Consider the following 19,577-nt stretch of genomic DNA (forward strand, 5'->3'; position numbering starts at 1 on the left):
GGTGGGGCGGAAATCTTTGAAACACTCTTCTGGACGCTATTCATCTGTTGCTTTCATGGAATCCCAGTAGTTGTGGTTACCTGCAAAGAACTGCATAAGATGGAGCCATCAATATCCCCTCATCAGTTGGAGAAAAGAACATTAGACCCTACCCCTAGCTGAGGAACCACTGGCAGGTAAAGATTGCTAAGGAGAGAGATTAATTTTTCTCCAGGGTGTAGCTACTAGTAAATTGCCTATGATTCAATAAACAATCCCACATTCATGCATATACAAGCAACCCTAATTAAATTCAATAGGTTTAGGTTTTTAAACTTGAGAGTAGAGGGGAATGTGTTGGGAAGGGGGAATTTCAGAGGGAGCTGGGGAAGGTAAGGGAAGAAAATGGAGGTGAATATAATGACAGAATGTTGTATACACATTGTCAAAAAATAAGTAACAATTGTTAGACAAATAAACAAACAAAGGCACTGTGGTTTCCCCAGACCCTAGACCACACCTCCTACTGTCATCTGTCTTTATTGCTGTGATGAGACACCATTACCACAGCAACTCTTACAAAGGAAAACATTTCATCGGGCCTGGCATAGTTTCAAAGGTTTAGTCCATTATCATCATGGTGGGACATGGCAGCACACAGGCAGACGTACTGGAGAAGGAGCTGAGAGTTCTACATCTTGATTAACAGGCAGCAGAAGAGACTTGTGTCTCACATGAGGTGTAGCTTGAGCATATGAGACCTCAAAACCGCCTCCGCAGTTACATACTTCCTCCAACAAGGCTACGCCCACTCCAGCAAGACCACACCTCGTAATAGTGCCACTCCTTATGGGTCAAGCATTCAAACACATGAGTCTATGAGGGCCATTCCTATTCAAACCACCATACTATTTTTTTATTTTTTATTTTATTTATGTGCATTGGTGTTTTACTTGCATGCATGCCTGTATGAGAGTGTGTGGTACTCTGCAACTGGAGTTACAGACAGTTGTGAGCTGCCATGTGGGTGCTGGGAATTGAACCTGTGTTCTCCGAAACAGCAGCTAGTACTCTTAACTGCTGAGCTATCTTTCCAGCCCCACACGACCTTTTTAAGTTGTAGCTATTGTAGTAAGTATGAAGTATTAACTCCCTATAGCTTTGGTTTACATTTCCCTGATGAGGAATGACACTAAGCATCGTCTTAGATATTTATGGTCATTCATCTCCTGTCTATTAATATCCTTTGCCCACCAAATTTATTTATCTCTTTCCAGGCATGGGGATACATGCCTTTAATTCCAACACTCAGCATGCAGAAGCCGGTGGATCTCTGTGAGTTCAAGGCCAGCCTGGCCTACATAGAGAGTTCCAGACCAGCCAAGACTACACAATAAGACCTTATCTAAAGAAGGAAACAATAATAATGGTAATAATAATAACAAATCTATTTATCTCAAATTATAACAGGCTTTTGCATATTCTAGATACAAATTTCTTAGAGATTATTTTCAAATATTTTTCTTATTCTGTAGAGTTTGTTCCCTGTATTTAAAAAAATTATTTTATGGCTGTGTAGCAGTGGCGCACACCTTTACTAGGAGGCAGAGGCAGGCAGACCTCTCTGAGTACGAGCTCAGCCTGGTCTACAAAACGAGCTCCAGGACAGCCAGCCAGGGCTGTTACACAGAGAAACCCTGTCTTGAGTAAACAACAACAACAAAAACTATTTTATATGTGTGGTGGGTGTTTTGCCTGCACACATGGGTACCATATGTGTGCCCCATGCCACAAAGGCCAGAAGAGGGTGTTAGATTCCCTGGAACCAGAGCTGCAGACACTTGTGAGCTTTCATGTGGGTGCTGGTACTGAACCTATGTTGGAGCACATGCTAAACCAGTATTCTGCCACAGACTTACATGAACCTGCCCCTCACATTGTGAGAGAATCCCAATTCACCTAATTTCCTTTGTGTTATGTTTTCATGTCTAACCCAACAAGCCACTGCCTTACCCACGGCTTTGGAGGGCTAATGTTGGGTTTCCTCTAAGAATGCTGTAGTTTTAGAACTTAAATTTCAAGTCTACAATCCATTTCAGCTCACTTTTTGTGTATAGTGTGAGGCGTGGGTCTAACTTGGTCCCTGGGTGGATAATTTTTCTGGCATTTTCAGTATAAGCCTGCGGCCTGAAGAGGGTGTGCTGTGCTCCGCACCTGCCTGCTTATTTCAGTGCCCTACACTGCTAACCACACAACTACAACCATGCTCTTAGGAGCACATATCAACCTCGGGTATTTATTTTTACAAAGTTCATGACCTATCCTGATGTTCAAACACTCAAACTGAATCAGAGAGAGAGCAAGAGAACGTAAAACCCCACATGATTTTCTAGAAGTAAACAATAAACAAATACAATAAAACCGAACTGAGAATAACAAATGCAAGGAGTGCATATTTCTTTTCCCGTGGAGCAGAGACTGCCTTGTTATCTCAGAGCTCTCCTTTGGTTGCCGTAAAAACCAGAACTACGGGGGAGGGAAGGGGGAGGAGGAGGGGAGGGAGGGGGGAGGAGGAGGGAAGGAGATGGAAATTTTTAAATATAAAAAAAAATAAACCATGAGAAAAAAAAAAAGAAATTGATGCTTTTGTTACACTGTTAGCACTATGTTGAACAAAAATAAAATTTGGGGGGAAATAAAGACAGAAAAAAAAAAAAAAAAAAAAAAACCAGAACTACGCTTTTGCTTACGCATTTTTCTTTGCTTCATAGCTTACCAGTTTTTTCACGTTCCCCTCCCCCACCTCCGGTCCCCCTCCACAAGGCCTAACCTCTTAGCTGAAAACAGTGGCTGTGTAACCTTCCTTCCTACCCTGCATTCCCTGGTTTCTGTCTCCTTGGTAGCGTCTCATTCCTGGCAATCTGCTTACCAGGTATTCGAAAGGAATAATCCATTATGCTTCCAATTAAATTTCAAGCCCCATCTTATATGTTCATGCTTGAAAGCACCTCCTTTCAACCCCATCATTATGTTTTGTATCAATACTCAAATAACTTTGAAAGTACACCACGGGGGAGGTCCAGATAAAAAGCCGAAGTCAACCTGAGTATTACCAAGTCCAGGGCTGCATCTGAGGACAGATCTGCGAGGTATCATTTGGTCTAAATCTAAGTCCAGTGCTTGGTACCTTATTTGGATATTGCTGCTTTCAAAGCCTGAGCTGTTCTTCCAAACACTGGAGTTCTCGGCTACTTTTCAGCATGATGTAAGTACCACAAGTATTGCATTGTCTTAGAGGCTTGAGGAGGGGGGTGTTCAGATAACAGACTACATTTAAATATCTTAGAAAACATTAGGTAGAAGTAAATATTTAAGAAATGCACTTGAAGACCTCATTTGATGAACTAGATGGGGGGGGGGGGAAATGTCCTAGTTTCAAAGGTTTGAGTTTTGGCTCCTCTTTAATCTTCAAAGCAGCAACAGCTTGAAATCCTCAAAGTGAAGGCCTGAAAGAACTGGCTGCACCCACCCTAATTCTTCTTCCAAATGTATTTGACCAAGGGTGTCTGCCTCCCGGTGCTTTATACTATTCAAACAGTTTGTTGGCTTTTTAAGGTAGCATAATATCTCTTTCAAAACTATAATTTAAATGGGGCAGTTATTTACCATATTAACCCCCCCCATCACTAATTGTAGGGAACACTTACTGAAGTAGATTGAGGAAACATGGTCGTCCGTCCAAGTGGCATATTCTATAGTGAAGGTTGTTCAGAAAATAGCTTACTGGGAAACAGAATGTGGAAGCTGAGGCATTAGAGGGTTATGAACCACCTCACATGGCTTCAGCAAGTTTCAGGAAAAGGAATATTCAGAAAGGACAAGGATATTTTTGGTTCTAAAGACATGTTAGGAAAAGCTAGTCACTCTAAGCTTACCGGAACACACACACAGGTCATTAGGAATAAATCTGGGCCTCATTCCTGATTCCATTTTAATTTTCTGCCCTAACCTTCTAAGCCTCCAACCCATATGCATCTTCTTTTTCTTTTGTGCCACTTCTAATGTCCGCTGCCATCTAGCTTATTCATCCTTTACATTGCATTACATTGGTGCTTTGCCTGCATGTATGTCTGCGTGAGTGCTAGGCTCTGGAGTTACAGACAGTTGTGAGGTGGGTGCTGAGAACTGGACCCCAATCCCCAGGAAAAGCAGTGAGTGCTCTTAATCCCTAAGCCATCTCTCCAGCCCAGGCCACAGATCTTTTAGTGATAAGGTCAGGAAACAAACAGATGCATGAAATGTTCACACAGGAGTTCCTTAATAATGAGGTTTCTCTATGGGCCAGATCACCGATTCTCTGATATTGATACCAGTATGTTTTCTATATCCTTTGACCAATCTATCTTTAAATGTACAGATAACATAACTCGTATTTGAAGCTGCTAAAATTCACACAAAGAAGAAAATCTGAAAATCCTGCCCGAGAATCTAGTAACTACCCTAGCCACTCTGTCCATCCCACAGAGGATGTGACATTGAATGCAGTTCTTAGCAGTGACAGAAAAGTCCATGATGTGGCAGGTTTTGTGTTGGTAGAAAGACTAAAACCAAACCAAACAAAACTCCTCATGACTCCAACACAAATTAACATTTGCGGGATTTCCTTCTAGTCTTTTTTTTAAATCTATTTTAAAAATAAGTGAGTTTTTTATTTTACAGCTTCATGTAATACAGTTTTCTACAGATTTTTTGTTTGTAGTTTGTTTTGAGGAAGAATTTCTGTAATAGCCCTGGCTGTCTTGGAACTCACTAGACAGACCAGACTGGCCATGAACTCAGAGATTCACTGGCCTCTGCCTCCTGAGTGCTGCGCATTCCTGGCTTGTACAGATTTTTTTACTCGAGCAAGTAATTCTCCACATCATTAAAAAAAATCCTCCTATGTTTTTCCCAACACTATGCTTTCATCAACACTTCTCCCGTCTGAACAACACTGATTCCAAGTCAACTCCTTGCACCGTAGAAATAACTAGAGTGGCAAGCCTGGCAAGAGGCATCAGTTCCTCCATGAGGAATAGCTAGTGTAAGGAGAGTGGTTTCCCTTTTGTTTCCACCCCTAAACCTCTGGTATTTGACTAAGTTTCCCCACTTTCACTCCCTTAGGGGTGCCCACCCCTTTCTGGAGGTTGTGCCCTTTCTTTTGTGGTATTGTCGATGAACAAAGGGTTATCTGCCCAGTAGATTTCCCTTTGAAGTGCCTGTGGCACTTCAAGAAGTCCAAGAGACTTAAAACCACTCTCTTTTACAGTGTGTCTTATCTGAGTCTTCCTGACCTAAATAATTTTGAGCCATGGATTTGCTAGAGGAGGCAATTTCCCTGGCTTGCTCATTCTGAACAGTTCCCTTTAACAGAGTTCAACAGTTAGTGAGGGAGGTGGGAGTGGGCCGTTCTCCATCTTCACTCAGTCTTCAACAGGTAAAGGTCTTCCCTTTGTGAGCACCGGTTCAAAGCTCCTTAGATCTCTTCGAGGTGTGGCAGAGGGTGAGGAAGACAATGTGCGTGCACCCAAACCACTGAATATTCTAAGTTGAGGATGAAAAGTCGCAAGTCAGAGAAGCGGTCTCGGGAAAACCACTGCCGGAAGGGGATGTTTTCCCGCTTTCCCGCAGGAGCGCAGGGGCCGGCTCTGGCATCTGGCGGGCGCTTGGGTACGAGGGGTAGGAATGCTCGCCCACGCCTGGGGGTCCAGCGGAGCCGAGGACTGGCGGGACCCTGCTCGCCAGGCAACTTTTGTGACTCATTCGCCCCTCTGGCCTTTCTCCTGCTTTTGTGGGATGGGATGTTCAAGACAGACATCGTAAAGTTTCTGCACCCCAACTCCTCTCCCCAGCTCCTCGGTGCGATATCCCCGCACACGTCCCGGGCCTGGGAACTTCCCGCCGCAGCTTCTTCACGCACGCAGACCAGACCCCGCTGCAGGCGCCGCCTCGGCCCCGCGCGCGCCCCGGCCCCCCTCCCCAGCTCCGCAGCCCGAGAGCCCGGATGTTGGATTCCATCCCTGTGCCTGGTCCTTCATTTCCATAAAAGGGCAGCGCTCAGAAGGGCCGAGATTGCGGCCGCCGCCTCCCCCCGCGGCGCTCCCCCGAGGCGCGCGCCGCCCCGGCCCCGCCAGAGCGCGCGCCGCCCCCGCGGGAGCGCGGCCGGCCGAGAACAGAGAGGAGGGGGCGGAGGCCGGCCGGCTGCGGGCGGTGCTGCGGGGCGGGGAGAGGGGGTGGGGCGGGGGCCGCGGCGGGCGCCGGGACTCCATTAGCGGCGGCGGGACGCTTCGCTTCCCTCACAGCAGTGACGCGGGCGCCGCAGTCCTCGTCTGTTGCCGCGGGAGCCGGGCGTGAGGAGCACGGTGAGGGGCGCGGCGGGAGGAGCGGGGCGCGGAGGGCGCGGCGCGGTCACCCGGGCCGGGGCGCGGACGGGCGGGCCCGGGCGGGCGCAGCGGCGGCAGGTGAAGGCGTCCGAGTCCGCTAGGCAGGCGCTGCGGGCGGAGGCCGGGAACTTTGGGTGCTGCCTCGCCCGCGCCCCGGCGCTTTCGGGTGTGCGCGCGTAGACGCGGCTCCTCCGCCTTCTCTCTCGCCGCGGCCGGCGCAACGGAGTCAGTAGGGTTTGTCTTCCTTTGGGGGAGTGACGCTGACGAGAGCCATTTCCTCCGCGCTCGCAGGAAGGAGCCATGGCTCTGGACGGGATAAGGATGCCAGATGGCTGCTACGCGGACGGAACGTGGGAACTGAGCGTCCATGTCACGGACCTGAACCGTGATGTCACCCTGAGAGTGACCGGAGAAGTGCACATCGGAGGGGTGATGCTGAAGTTGGTGGAGAAACTCGGTGAGTAGCACCCCAGATGCCTCCAATAAAGACTTCTCAGCATGGGAGGAGGGGGTGGGGAGGAAAGGCGGCGGGGGGGAGGGGTGGAATTGGGAGTTCCTAGCACCCGGCGTGTGCTGTGCTTAAAACGCGAAATTTGTTAGTATTAGGGCGCATAGACCTGCTCCGCTTTGCGTCCTGTTTTGTTATTTCGAGTCTGCGTAAAGTAGTGTGATTCGAGCCTGCCACATACTTAACTGCGGATTCCCGGGATGACTTGTTGAAGGCTAGGAGGAGAGCATGCGGGTGAAAGCTGCGACTGTGATGTTAGGCTGTGTCACCACGTCTTACCCTCCTTGAACCTGGGTTGATACCGGTGCTTAGGGGGAGACTGTGCGAATTGCGTCGGTCGTGAAGTTTCTGTAGCCGGACTACGTGATGGAGTGCCCTGAAATGTTCCACTCATCCGCTCTTGGGAGGGGTGGGGCAGTGCTTGAAAAACTTGGTATCTATATTGAGTTGGAAGTAAGCTATTTCGAGCATTTAGTTTTATATTAAGCCCGTGAAAGAACTTCGTTTTTTAAAAATAAGACTTTATTAAACTAATTTGAGGTTGACAGAATTTCAGTACACATAATAGTTGACTGATTCTGACTCCGATTGGAAGGGCAACCACACAGGATATTTGAGAAAACTTGGCCCTACGCATTTCGTGACCATTCAGACCATTTTCACCGGGCTAAATCAACTGACTAGATAAGATGGGTGATTTTATCGGGAGAACTTTTATCAAAGGACTGCCTTCCTGGGCTGTGGTGCTTGCTGCTGTGTATAATGAAGTTGTGCTAAGTTGTTTTGTAGTGGGGCGTCATTTTAGGCAGGCTTGGTTGGTTTTAATCAGCATTCATGCTTCAGGTCATCCTGGATATTTGTTTCTCAGGAAATGCAGTTCTTATCAAGGGGGAGGGGGCTGTATTTTTACCATATAAACTTAAATGAAATAGTCCGATACAATTTTGGAAGTTAGACTGAGTTCATTTAGGTGAACCTGCTGCAGGGAATTTAATTATTGAGGGACCAAAGAGGAGGTCTTTGCAGGGGGGGGGCTTCTCCTCTACAAGGTCCATTGTTTGACTCTAGGGACAGCCCAAGAAAGAGTCCCCCCAAGGAGCCTTTTGAGAATTCGATTTTGCTGATTTAACCAAGTAACTGTCCGTTTACAGTTTTTATTTGATTCAAGTAAATCAATCACTGTTGACAAAATATTTGCTAACATTTTTTGTCCAGCTCCACTTGAGGATGAAAACTGTCCAGTATGGTTACATTTTGACAAGAACGCAGTCGTTTCTATCCGATTTCCTCATGTGTGACAGACAGACCTTACTAATACATTGTACTTTTAAATTTAGCTAATTTTTGTTCTTGTTATTGGAGACAGAGTCTCACTGTGTAGCTCAGACTGGCCTGGAACTTGCAGTGTAGACCAGGCTGACCTCTTGAGTTTTGAGATTAAAAGGGTTCCCTACCCATGCTCAGAGTCCAGCTCTACATTGTGATTTTTAAAAATCATGCAATAAAGGATCTGTTAAAGGTGACTTAGATGAGTTGAAGTTCTCAAAAAAAAAAACAGGCTTTAATGAATAAATAATGATTTCTACTATATTTACATCACTTTGACTGTTATGATATCACAATTATAAATAGAATTGTAGGAGATGAGCTGTTTGTAGACAGGACTGAGGTTATTTTTGAGTAACTATAATCTTAATAAATAATGCTGACGCCGATTAATTACATAGAGAAAAACCTAAAAGGAGCAGCTGGAAACTTTTTACCTTTCTTAGAGTTGAACCAGGACTGATTAGAGGAATCCAAATAGATATTTTTCACCAAACTTTTGAAAGGTACATAGAGTAGGTCCATTTTAAAATGTCCACAAGTCAGGGCAGTCAAATTAGAAAAGAATTTGTAGCTTATCAGGTTTGTCTTAAAGTGGGAATGGGCTGCCATCTGAAGTCCTGCATTGTTATCACTGAAGGTATTAATGGGCAGACTTAGTGGCTGCTTGTCCACAGTGGCTGAGTAGATCAAAGCAGCCTACAGAGTCTAGATAAGAGATGGAGGTCATTGTAGCGATGAGAGGGGACAGTGTCTGGTGTCTTCAGATTGCACTGCCCTACTGGCTATGTGGCCATGGACTAGTTAATACACTGTATCTTCAGGCTTGCGCTGCCTGTCTGGTATAGCCTTTTCATGCTCATCAGAGAGTATATGATTACCAAAGGTTTTATGATTCAAAGCTATCTTCCCCATACAGTATTCATGGCACCCCTTGATTCCCTGGAGTTAATAGATCCCAGGATGAACCCTCCCTTTGATGTGCTAAGTGTGGAAACTCTGGGAAGAGGGTACTTTGGCTGTCATTAGGTCCTCAAGAATGCATGTGTACAAAAAAGCGAGCAACCATACAGTAGGGTTTATTGTGCAGCTACAATGTTCCTCTGAGAACAGACTGAGACAAAAGGGTAAATGATGCTTCCTTAGTGATACCTTTGTATTGGGTTTCAGTGTTTCATAAAGAACATTTGCATTCAATAAAACTAGGGCTCTTTTTATACCTTATCATTCACCTAGGGTGGCAGTTTCAGACACATCAGGAGGTTTCTGTTTTAATCACCGATTATGTATTTGGCCAGTAAAGCTCATATTGTTAACATTAATAAAAAAAGAACATTTGCATTTTAGGGAATGTTGTTGAAACCTGATTCTTTAATTCAAATATCTGAAAGTCTCTCACATCTTAGTATAGAGTACATTTGTCATTCTGCATTAGACGTTTAAAAGATAACAAGGAGTGTATGTTGTGACAGGATGTGGGCTTTAGGGACTTAAGACTTTTATCATGATGCTGTGTAGGCTGATCCTAGGCAGTCACATTATTGTACACCTCAGTATATGTGGAAAATTGTTTTCTTCATCCCTTTAAAAAGCCATAACGAATGTTTTAACTATTACTACAATTGTTATTAAAATTAACATTTTAAATGTGCATAGATTAAATCCTTTTCATTGTGTATGTTATAAATTGTATTGTGTTATATGAGGACATTTTCATGCAGGTATATGACATGTGTTATATGAGGACATTTTCATGCAGGTATATGACATGTGTTGAGCTGATGTTGGTTTGTTTTGAAGCAGCATCTCACATACTTACTGTGTAGCCGAGGCTGACCTTGAATTTAGCCTCCAAAGTACTAGGATCCATGTATACACTGCTGTCACTGTCCTGTATAGTGTGGGGTTTTTGGTTTTTTGTTTGGTTTTGGTTTGGTTTTGGTTTTTGCTTTGTTTTTTTTTTTTTTCTTTCAAGAGACTGGCATGTATAGGGTGGGGTTTTTGTTTTGGTTTGTTTTTTTGGAGACAGGGTTTTTCTTTGTAGCCCTGGTTGTCTTGGAACTCACTCTATAGACCAGGCTGACCTCAAACTCTCAAGCTCTGTCTACCTTTTCCTCGCCAGTGCTACCATGCCTGGCTCTTTTTTTTTTTTTTTAAGAAAAACGATTATCAAAGATAAGGATTTGAAAATCAGATAAAAGAGGATACAATTTAATAATTATATCTAAAAATAAGTTCTGAAAGGAGGCTTAATTGAGTGGGATTCCTCTGGAGATCCCTGGAAAACAGTGACAGACCCAGACCTGTCAGCAATCCAGTCAGCACTGGGTTCTGAGGACCAAAGGGATGCTTAACTGAGGGATGCTAAACTGGGTTGGTTTTTTCCCTTTTTTCTAGGTACTCTGAGCTAACGGTTGCCAGAGTTTTTGTTCACTGAATTTTAGGGTTACTTTACAAACGTCTTTTTAAAGCCAGGCAGTGGTGGCACATGCCTTTGGTCCTAGAACTTTGGAAGAAGAGACAGGAGTATTTCAGTGAGTTTGAGGCCAGCCTGGTCTACAAAGCGAATTCCAGGACAGCCAGGGTTACACAGGGAAAACCTGTCTTGAAAAACACAAACAACAACAATCTTTTTAGACGATTCTAAAAGTACTCATTTTCAGTGGTGTGTAAGGAGTAGTGGAGCTACTGAATGGATGGCCCAACAGCCAACTTGTGAGCTGGAAAGAAGGAATTGACTTACAAGACTAATTTCTTCTGAGTCTGAAGTTAAGTCACATCAGATAATATAGATCAAAAACTCAAGTTTCAGGATTCAGGTGTAACAAAGAAGAAATGAATGGAGTTGAATTAAAAAAATTTTGAAGATTGTTGGGCCTGGTTTTCTGTCGCACACCCTTAATCCCAGCGCTTGGAAGGCAGAGGCAAGTGGGTAGGTCTCTGAGTTTGAATCCAGCCTGGTCTACACAGTGAGTTCCAAGCCACCCAAGGTTAGGACTTGGTCTTAAAAAGGGGGGTGTAGGGGGAGCCCATTATCCAATTAAGTTGTGAAATTAGCTTGCATGATCTAAAATAAAGTTATTAATGAATTACTCAAAGTGATTTCTTTCTTTTCTTTTTTTTCTATTTTGTTTTGTTTTGCTTTTCAAATTCTTGTTTTTTTACAGGGTTTCTCTGTAGCTTTGGAGCCTGTCCTGGAACTAGCTCTTGTAGACCAGGCTGGCCTGGAACTCAGAGATCCTCCTGTCTGTGTGTTCTAAATGCTGGGATTAAAAGTGTGTGTCATTTCTGCCTCCTGAGTGCTGGGATTAAAGGTGTGAACCACCACTGCCCAGCTTCAAAGTGATGTCTAAGTGTGCATTTATTGCACTTCCCAGAAATGCAAATAGCTAGTTTTTCCTCCAGAAACTCTAAATGTAAGTTTTGTTGAGTTCCAGATGAAGGTGCTAGCTCATATTAGGGACTTTACTACACAAAGTACTTTACACTAAAGTGAGAGGTTGGGTGGGTGTCCACCGGGAGAGAGACCACATGACTGGACTGCTCTCTTCCCATCCTCATGCATAGTTCCCTGAGGAAGGAAGGCTTACTTTGTAGAATGGTGTCCATGCTGGAAAATCACATTTCCCCCTTTGAAACAGGAAATGTAAATGTCTGCCTAATGCAGATGTGGCAGTCCAAGTGTGCTAGGGTTCTAAGGTGTGGTTGTTGTTTGTTTGTTTGTTTTCATTTTCTGAGACAGGCTTTCTGGAACTAGCACTGTAGACCAGGCTGACCTAGAACTCACAGAGATCTGCTCGCCTCTGCCTCCCCAAGTGCTGGCAGTAAAGGCATGTGCCACCACCACCCAACCCTAAGGCATGTTTTAAGTCCTTGGGTGGGTGAGAGGAGCAGTTGGGAAATCAATAAAGTAAACTGAACCCTAGATATCTATCTGATAGCCCCTATACTCAGTGTTTCTGTACTGTGACTGATCCATAGGAATTCAGTATTGGATTTTGTGTTTTTTAAAAACTTGCAAGTTCTTTGGGCAAGAGAAATGATTCACAGTAGGTAAAGAACCTGCCTGCTACCAAGTGTGACAACCACAGCCTGAGGTCACTTTCTGGAACTCGGGTGATAACTGACTCCTACAAATTGTCCTTTGAACTTCGCACTTGTACTGTGGCATGCATGTACCCCAAAACAAGATATTAAAATTTTTTTTAAAATTTTAAGCTCCTTAAGAATAGAGGGCAGTATAAATTTATTGTACTCTGTACATACCTCAATAAAGTATGAGCTATTTTGTTGGGTGTATTCTGTGGTATTTGTTTCCTTAAAAAAAAAAAAAAAAAAAAAAAAGTTCAGGCTCTAGGTCCACCCTGCCTTTGCCTTCCCAAGTGCTGGGCTTAAAGGTGGTGCCTTCGCGGAGGTTTTCTTTCCCTCTGCCGTGTTTTATGCCCCAGTTTTCTACAAAGTTAAACAGTCTGTTAGATTCCAGGTAGGGGCAAAGGCTGGACTTGGTTTTCTTCAGATATTTACAAAACACCTTGTTAGAAAAGTCTTTGCCACTTAAAAGAAAACACTTGCAACTTTTAACTTTAGTCTTCGGCTCATCTTTAAAAAACTTCAAAGGCTCAGTAAGGACTTTGGATCTTCAGCTCCCTCCCCTTGTCATTTGATTTCATTGCTGGGAAACACAGCTTCTAGGGCTAGTAGAGCCGGTTGTTGCCCTTATAGCCTCTGGTCTTTAAATACTCAAGCACATACTGCTTAAAAATGAAGGCTTCGCTCTTAATTCATTCGAGTACATTTCATCAAATTCAGGGAATGTAATACTGATTTAAGACTGTCATCTGTTATAAATCCATATTCAAATACATTCAGATTTCACTTGTTCCAGTAGCATTGATTGTAGCCAAATTGGCCTCTTCTTGAATACACCAAATGCCAAAGTGCAGAGTTAAGAGAGCATATGCAGTTGAGATACACATAGAACAGTGTTTCTGGACTTCAGCCTGTGTTAAGACGCCTCTTTACCTTCCAGAGCAAAGGCTTCATGTGGGACTCAGTATTTTTGTAAGTTCTCTTTCGCAGACTGTATCTTTACATTCAGTTTAACTTAGATTATTATTAGGCAGTTGGGGAGGTTTTAATCTTAATATTCTTTTTGTGCTGGGTTCTCCTTATTTATGCTCAGACTGGCCTGCAATTCCTGGGTTTAAATGATCGCCTTGCTTTGAATTCCCAACTGTAGGGATTATTATGTGTGGCACCCTGCACCCAGCAGTGTTAATAACATTCCCAGACATCATTGGCTATAGATTACCCCGAATACCAGCTGTCCTCAGATTGTTTTAGATGCTAATCAATGCACAGATCAGTAGGAAAAGAATGTGTTGTCTGTTTGCCAGAAGATCTGATTTCAACATCTGACCTTGCCACTTCCCGATTTATGTGATCTGTGAGTAACCAATCCAATCTTCTGAGTGGGTCTTGACTTCTTTAAAATGGAAAAACCAAAGTTCTTAAACCAGGCATGGTGGTCTATGCCTGTAAGCCCAGGAGATGAAGGCCAGAGTTGGCTACATAAAGAGCTGCAAGCCAGTTTGGGCTCCATGAGACCCTGTCTCAAAAAAGTAAACAGGGCCAGTGACACACCTCACCAGGTAAAGACCTGCTGCCTAGCCCAGTGATCTGAGTTTAGTTCTCGGGACTTATATGGTAGGAGAAAACTGACTCTTAAAAGCTGTTCTCGGCACGCGCGCACGCACACACACATATATGCACACTCAGGGAGCATACATACATGTATATAGATTTCAAGAATAGATGTAATAAAAAATTGAAAAGACAAATTCTCATAGGTTTTGTTGAGACCTAACTAGGTTATTAAACATTGAAGTGCTTTATAAAAGCTACTACTATTATAAAAATACAGTTAGTATATTTTGTCCACATTGAAAGTCTCTGGGTATATACTGTTGGTGGAAGAAGGGTATCTAAAGTACGGTGTAGAATACTTAGTTTCATATTTGTGAGAGGAGTTTAGTTTGGGATTACTGTGGTCTCGTCTCCTAAGCTACAAGGAAAGCAGCTACCCCATTCTGCTCTCCGCTGCACTTGGAACCACACACCTGCCTCTGTGATGTAACAAAGAGCTACTTAACCACTGTTTCCCAAGATTTCTGAAAATGTAATTGAACAATAAGTGGATGATAGTATTTCAGGGATTTGAAAAATTTGTAGGCAGCGATAAATTAATTCCCTACTTAATATGTTTTATAAGAGTGGTGCTTTATATTCATTTATAATAAAGGAATGAAGTATAATTATTTCTTGGCAAATGAAAACAGCCTCTTCAGAACTCATGAAAGTACTTTGAGGAAAAAAGCTAATGTATTCAGATTCCTTGTTTATTTTGATGCTGAGACTCAAAACCACGGCCTCACAGATGCTAACTAAGCAACCACTCTGCCACTGGGCCAGACCTTCAGTCATGGATACAGAATTTTTATTTAATAATTTTATGAAAATATTAATATCCAAGTATATTAATGCCTTATCTGAAGTAAATCTGAAGCAAATAGTCTGCAAGTTGCTTTTAAATAATCCTTTTATCTTTTTAAGTTTTTTTAAATTTATTGCATATAAGTGTTTTGGCTTTGTGTGTGCATCGTGTGCATGCCTGGATCTCCTGGAGCTGGAGTTAGGGATGGCTATGAACCACCATGTGGGTGCTGGGAACTGAACCCTGCTCAGCCGCTGAGTCATCTATCCAGCATTTCTTTCTTAGATTGTAATTCATCTTGAAACACATAGTTTGTTATCAGAGTTACTGTGTTAGACTGTAATCACTGCGTACCAGCACTTTTTCATACTCCTGCTGGTTTTGTTTGTTCTTGATAGTGTCTCATGCAGCAAAGTGGCCTAGAGCTCTTGGGTAGCTGAGGATGACCTTGGACATTCGATCCTAATTCCTCCCAAGTGTGTGTGTACCCAGCTAATGTAGTACTAGCGATCAAATGCAGGTCTTCTGCATGGGAGACAATCACTCTACCAACTACATTTCTAGCCCTACCATGTTTCTTAATGTGCAAGCTTTGTCGGGTATAATTTACATAAAGCAAAAATAGTCCTTGATTGTTATGTTCTGTGTTTAACAAATTCATAGTCATGTTCAGCTACCATAATCAGTAAATAGAAATAGGTATTCCTCCATAGTCATCCTACTCCCCAGTCTGAGGTCCTTAAACCATTGCTGGGTTGCCTTTTCTGGGGAGCCCTGTAAATTGAACATACTGATGTATCTCATTGAACATGGTTTTTTGATACAGTTTGGCCCTTTGAATTTGAACATGTCAGTAGTTTTTATTGTGGAATGAATGTGTACTATAGTGTGGGGTGTGTGTGTGTGTGTGTGTGTGTGTGTGTGTGTGTGTGTGTGTGTTATGTAGGGAATGGTTAGAGACAGGGTTTCTCTATGTAGTCCTGGCTGTCCTAGAGCTCTCTAGACCAGGCTGGCCTCAAGGCTGACCTCTAACTCAGAGATCCACCCGCTACTGCTTGCCAAGTGCTGGGATTAAAAGTGTGTGTCACCACCAACCAGCTTGGATATGTGCTATAGTTTTATCAGTAATTGAAGACATTGGAGTTGTTCACAATTTTTGGAGATTGTGAATAGGGTTGCCATAAATGTGTGTGGACATGGTTTCCCATTTCTCTTTGGTGAGGAGTAGCGTTGCTGGGCCTTGTCCCAAGTCTGCATACCTGTCAGCCTGTGGGAGAGCTCTGGTTGGTCCCAGTGTGCCTCAGTTCACAGCAGCCAGGGCTTGCTGTCATCTGCTGTCATGCTAACTGTTCTCATAACTAATTTTGCTTTTGGGTTGAGTGTCTGGAATGAGTAATGGCATTGGTGTGCTTTTCAAAGTGCTTATTTGCTGCTGTGTATTAGTAAATGAAGCTGACTGGCCTTCCTGGCCCAGAGATCCCCGGACCCTCCCCCCCCCCCCACACACACACACAGTGCTAGGATGACAAGCACACACTACTCATTGCAAGCGTTTTACTGATTGAACTGTCTTTCCAGCCCGTTTTTATTTTGATTGTGTTTTTATTTTTTAAAGCTTTCCTTTATCTTAAGTATATATGTATGTATCTGTGTGTATGTGCATGTGTAAATGCAGGCGCCTGCGGAGGATGTCTGGCTTGTTGTAGGCAGTTGTGGGACACTTGGCATGGGTGCTGGGAATTGCTCTTGAGTCCTCTGCAAGAGCTACTATCTGGATGCTGAAAATCAAACTCTGTACCTCTGGAAGAGCAACTGTTGCTCTTAAACTCAACCATTTCTGCAGCCTCCTTATGTGAGACTATTTTACATCAGTGTCTCACTCGTCTCCCAGGTTGGCCTGGCGCTGGCACTCACTATGTAACCCAGGTTGACCTGGCACTGGTGCTCACTGTGTCGCCCAGGTTGGCTTTGGATTCATGGAAACCCTCCTACCTTGGCTCTTTTGAGTATTGGGTTTACAGACGTTAGGGCCACACCTTGTGGTGGATTCAGCGTTGAGACTTGTCTTCTGTCTAGGTACACAAGGACAACCCCGGGATGACCTCAAAGTTTGCTAGGTTACCCATCATCTGAAAACACAAGCAGGACCATCTCTAAATTTATCATCTTCTCTCAGCTCTGTAGCTTATATTATGTTGTAATTTAAAAATATACCAGGTGTTTTAAAGGTTGATATTTTGAAGCATCCATATAATGATGTTTTTGATATCTTTTTCATAATAGAACACCCGGGGTTATTAGTAAAACGCCAATAAGGTGCTGGGTTATTGATTGTAGTGCCTTTATTGGGTAAGTGCCTTCTGGTGTAATGTTCCTTAATGTAATTTTGGGGTTCTGACCTAAAAATTTTATAAGCCTTAAAATTAGAAAATAACTTGAAAAAGGCAAGTGATTGCTGTATCAGTTTTAAAAAGCTTTAGACAGTGTGGTGCTAAATTCTGTTGCTCTAGAAGCCACCCGTGCCAAGATCCTGACTGCCATAGACGAGCTGTGTGACGCCGGGCTGTACCCCTCATTCACAGCCTCGCTACCAGAGTGTGTCGAAGGACTACATCAGCAGACACATGCAGAGTGTTAGAGCATCTGTGGTGACAACGATAAGCCCGTCACAATACAGAACATCAGTGGTTTGTACAGCTGTCCCTCGAGCTGAACTAGGGAAATCATCGTATTTTGTAACAGATTAAAGATTTAGTCTTTTATGAATTTAAGCCAACTAGTACTCACTTATTCTCTATCATATTAGAACTATATTGAGCTTTACTGTACTACTTTGTATTATTAGTAGTAATATTATAAAGAGTTAAGTATGATTTACAAGCAGTAAATTTTATGCTTCAAGTATGTACTGTATTGGCATAAGAGTATTTATATAAATGTAGTATTCTACGTAGACTTGTCTTTTTTTTGCTAGCAGCTAAGAATTTAGTTTAAGTGGGGTAGTGGTGGCACACGCCTTAGTGAAATTAACTCACTTTTTGCCGTCATTCCACTTTCAGTCACGGGGAAAGATGGTCTTTGCATTGTAATTACTAAAATGTAGCAAAATCAGTGCGAGTGGAATAGAGGAATGGTACTGGAGACCCTGGCCAGAATATAGCAAAGGATTTCTAGAGGACCATGGCCTGGAAGCTCAGATCTGAATGTCTTAGAATCTGTTACTATTTTCTTCCGAGAGAAGTTTAAAATGTCAAAGCTATGTAATGTATTCTTACTAAATAACCTTTTGAGATAGTTAATGCCTTTGACCACTTTTAAAAGGACAAATGTCATTAATTCTTGTGTGAGTTGACTATTATCTAGTATATATACTCTAGTGGCACACTTTGAAAATTTGTAGGGCATTTACTTTGCATGTAGTCAGAGCCCTGGCATCTAGGAACTAAGCCAGATTGAACAAATTAGCTGTAAGCCTTCAATTTTGGGTAGAAAGTTACCCACCCTTTGGAAGTGATAATTGTGTAGTGTCTACTGTGTGCACTCTGTAGTTGCATGGTTTAATTTGATCTGAGAAACTTATCAACCACTTTGAGCTAGTATATTGTAATAAGTAGAAATAGAGAAATTAGATAAATAGAAATCAATGGGCATAATTTTGGTTTTGTACTTCAAAAAATTATTTGTGTCTTGGTTTTTGTTGGTTGGCTTTATTTGCTTTTAGATAGGGTTTTTGCCATATATAAGACTAGCCCAGAATTCACTATATTGTCCAGGCTGGTGTTTCATTTGGGTTTTCTTTGCTTGTTTTTTGTTTTTTTTTTTGTTTTTCGAGACAGGGTTTCTCTGCAGCTATGGAGAACTAGCTCTTGTAGACCAGGCTGGCCTCCAATTTACAGAGATCCACCTGCCTCTGCCTCCTGAGTCCTGGGATTAAAGGCGTCCACCACCGCCTGGCCAGGTTGGTGTTTTAGTTATTAAAGTTTTTGTCGCATGATAAAGCACCATGACCAAAAACAGCCTGAGAAAGAAAGGGTTTATTTGAACGCACAGTTCCACATCACATTCTGTCACTGAGGGAAAGTGAGGGAAGTAAGGAGCTGAAGCAGAGGCCCGTGTCTTACTCAGTTTACCTTGTTTTTTCTTCTGTGCATTGGTGTTACAGACAGTGGTGACCTGCCGTGTGGGTGCCGGGAGTTAAGCTAGTGCTCTCAACTACTTAGCAGTCACTCCAGCCCCATAGGATGCTTTTCTTCCTCCCTCTTTCTCTCCCTCCCTCTGTCTGAGTCTCACTATGTAGGCTTGGCTGTCCTGAAACTCACTTTGAAGTTGGCCTTGACTCAAAGAGATCCACCTGCTTCTGCCTCCCGAGTGCTGGTATTTCAGTCTATTTTTTATAGTACAAGTGCCCAGGGGTGGCAGTGCCCTCCCACAATAATCAGTATTTAAGAAAATGCTCCACACACTTGCCCACAGGCCAGTCTAATGGAGACATTTTCTCAATTGTGTTTCCATAACTAGTTTGTGTTAAGTTTGGGAGGCATGGGGTGGGGGGAGGGGAGGATGAAACGACAGACTGTGACAACCGAGGCAGCTGGCCTGGATTACAAGTATATGCCACAAGTACATTCCTAACTTTTGTTAACAAATTTTTGTTAGTTATGTAGAAGAAATAATAGTGTTTATTTATTAGAAGTTTATTTTTTCTTTTCATTTATCATAATAGATATCCAGAATTGTGTGTCTTTAGCAAGATTTAGTCCTCACAGTTCCAGTGACTGAGAAGTCCCAGCCAGCCTAATCTCTTTCCTCTTGGACGGAGGGGCTCCCAGCTTTGTCCTGACTTCTGGGG

The 19,577-nt window shown here is 43.1% G+C and overlaps 1 protein-coding gene across 2 annotated transcripts in view; it reads left to right on the plus strand.

The window, feature by feature from the left end:
* The first annotated feature begins 6,242 nt into the window (after positions 1–6,242).
* The window catches only part of Fermt2 (FERM domain containing kindlin 2), a 76,777-nt gene continuing 63,442 nt past the window's right edge, over positions 6,243–19,577 (plus strand). For both annotated transcript variants that reach the window (XM_038309890.2, XM_038309891.2), the window contains exons 1-2: positions 6,243–6,380; positions 6,693–6,858. In XM_038309890.2, coding sequence (XP_038165818.1) covers positions 6,702–6,858 — 157 coding nt within the window. In that variant the 5' untranslated portion in view covers positions 6,243–6,380; positions 6,693–6,701. The remainder of the gene's footprint in view (positions 6,381–6,692; positions 6,859–19,577) is intronic.

The sequence above is a fragment of the Arvicola amphibius genome, chromosome 13 (genome assembly GCF_903992535.2).
Source record: "Arvicola amphibius chromosome 13, mArvAmp1.2, whole genome shotgun sequence".
Taxonomy (NCBI): domain Eukaryota; kingdom Metazoa; phylum Chordata; class Mammalia; order Rodentia; family Cricetidae; genus Arvicola; species Arvicola amphibius.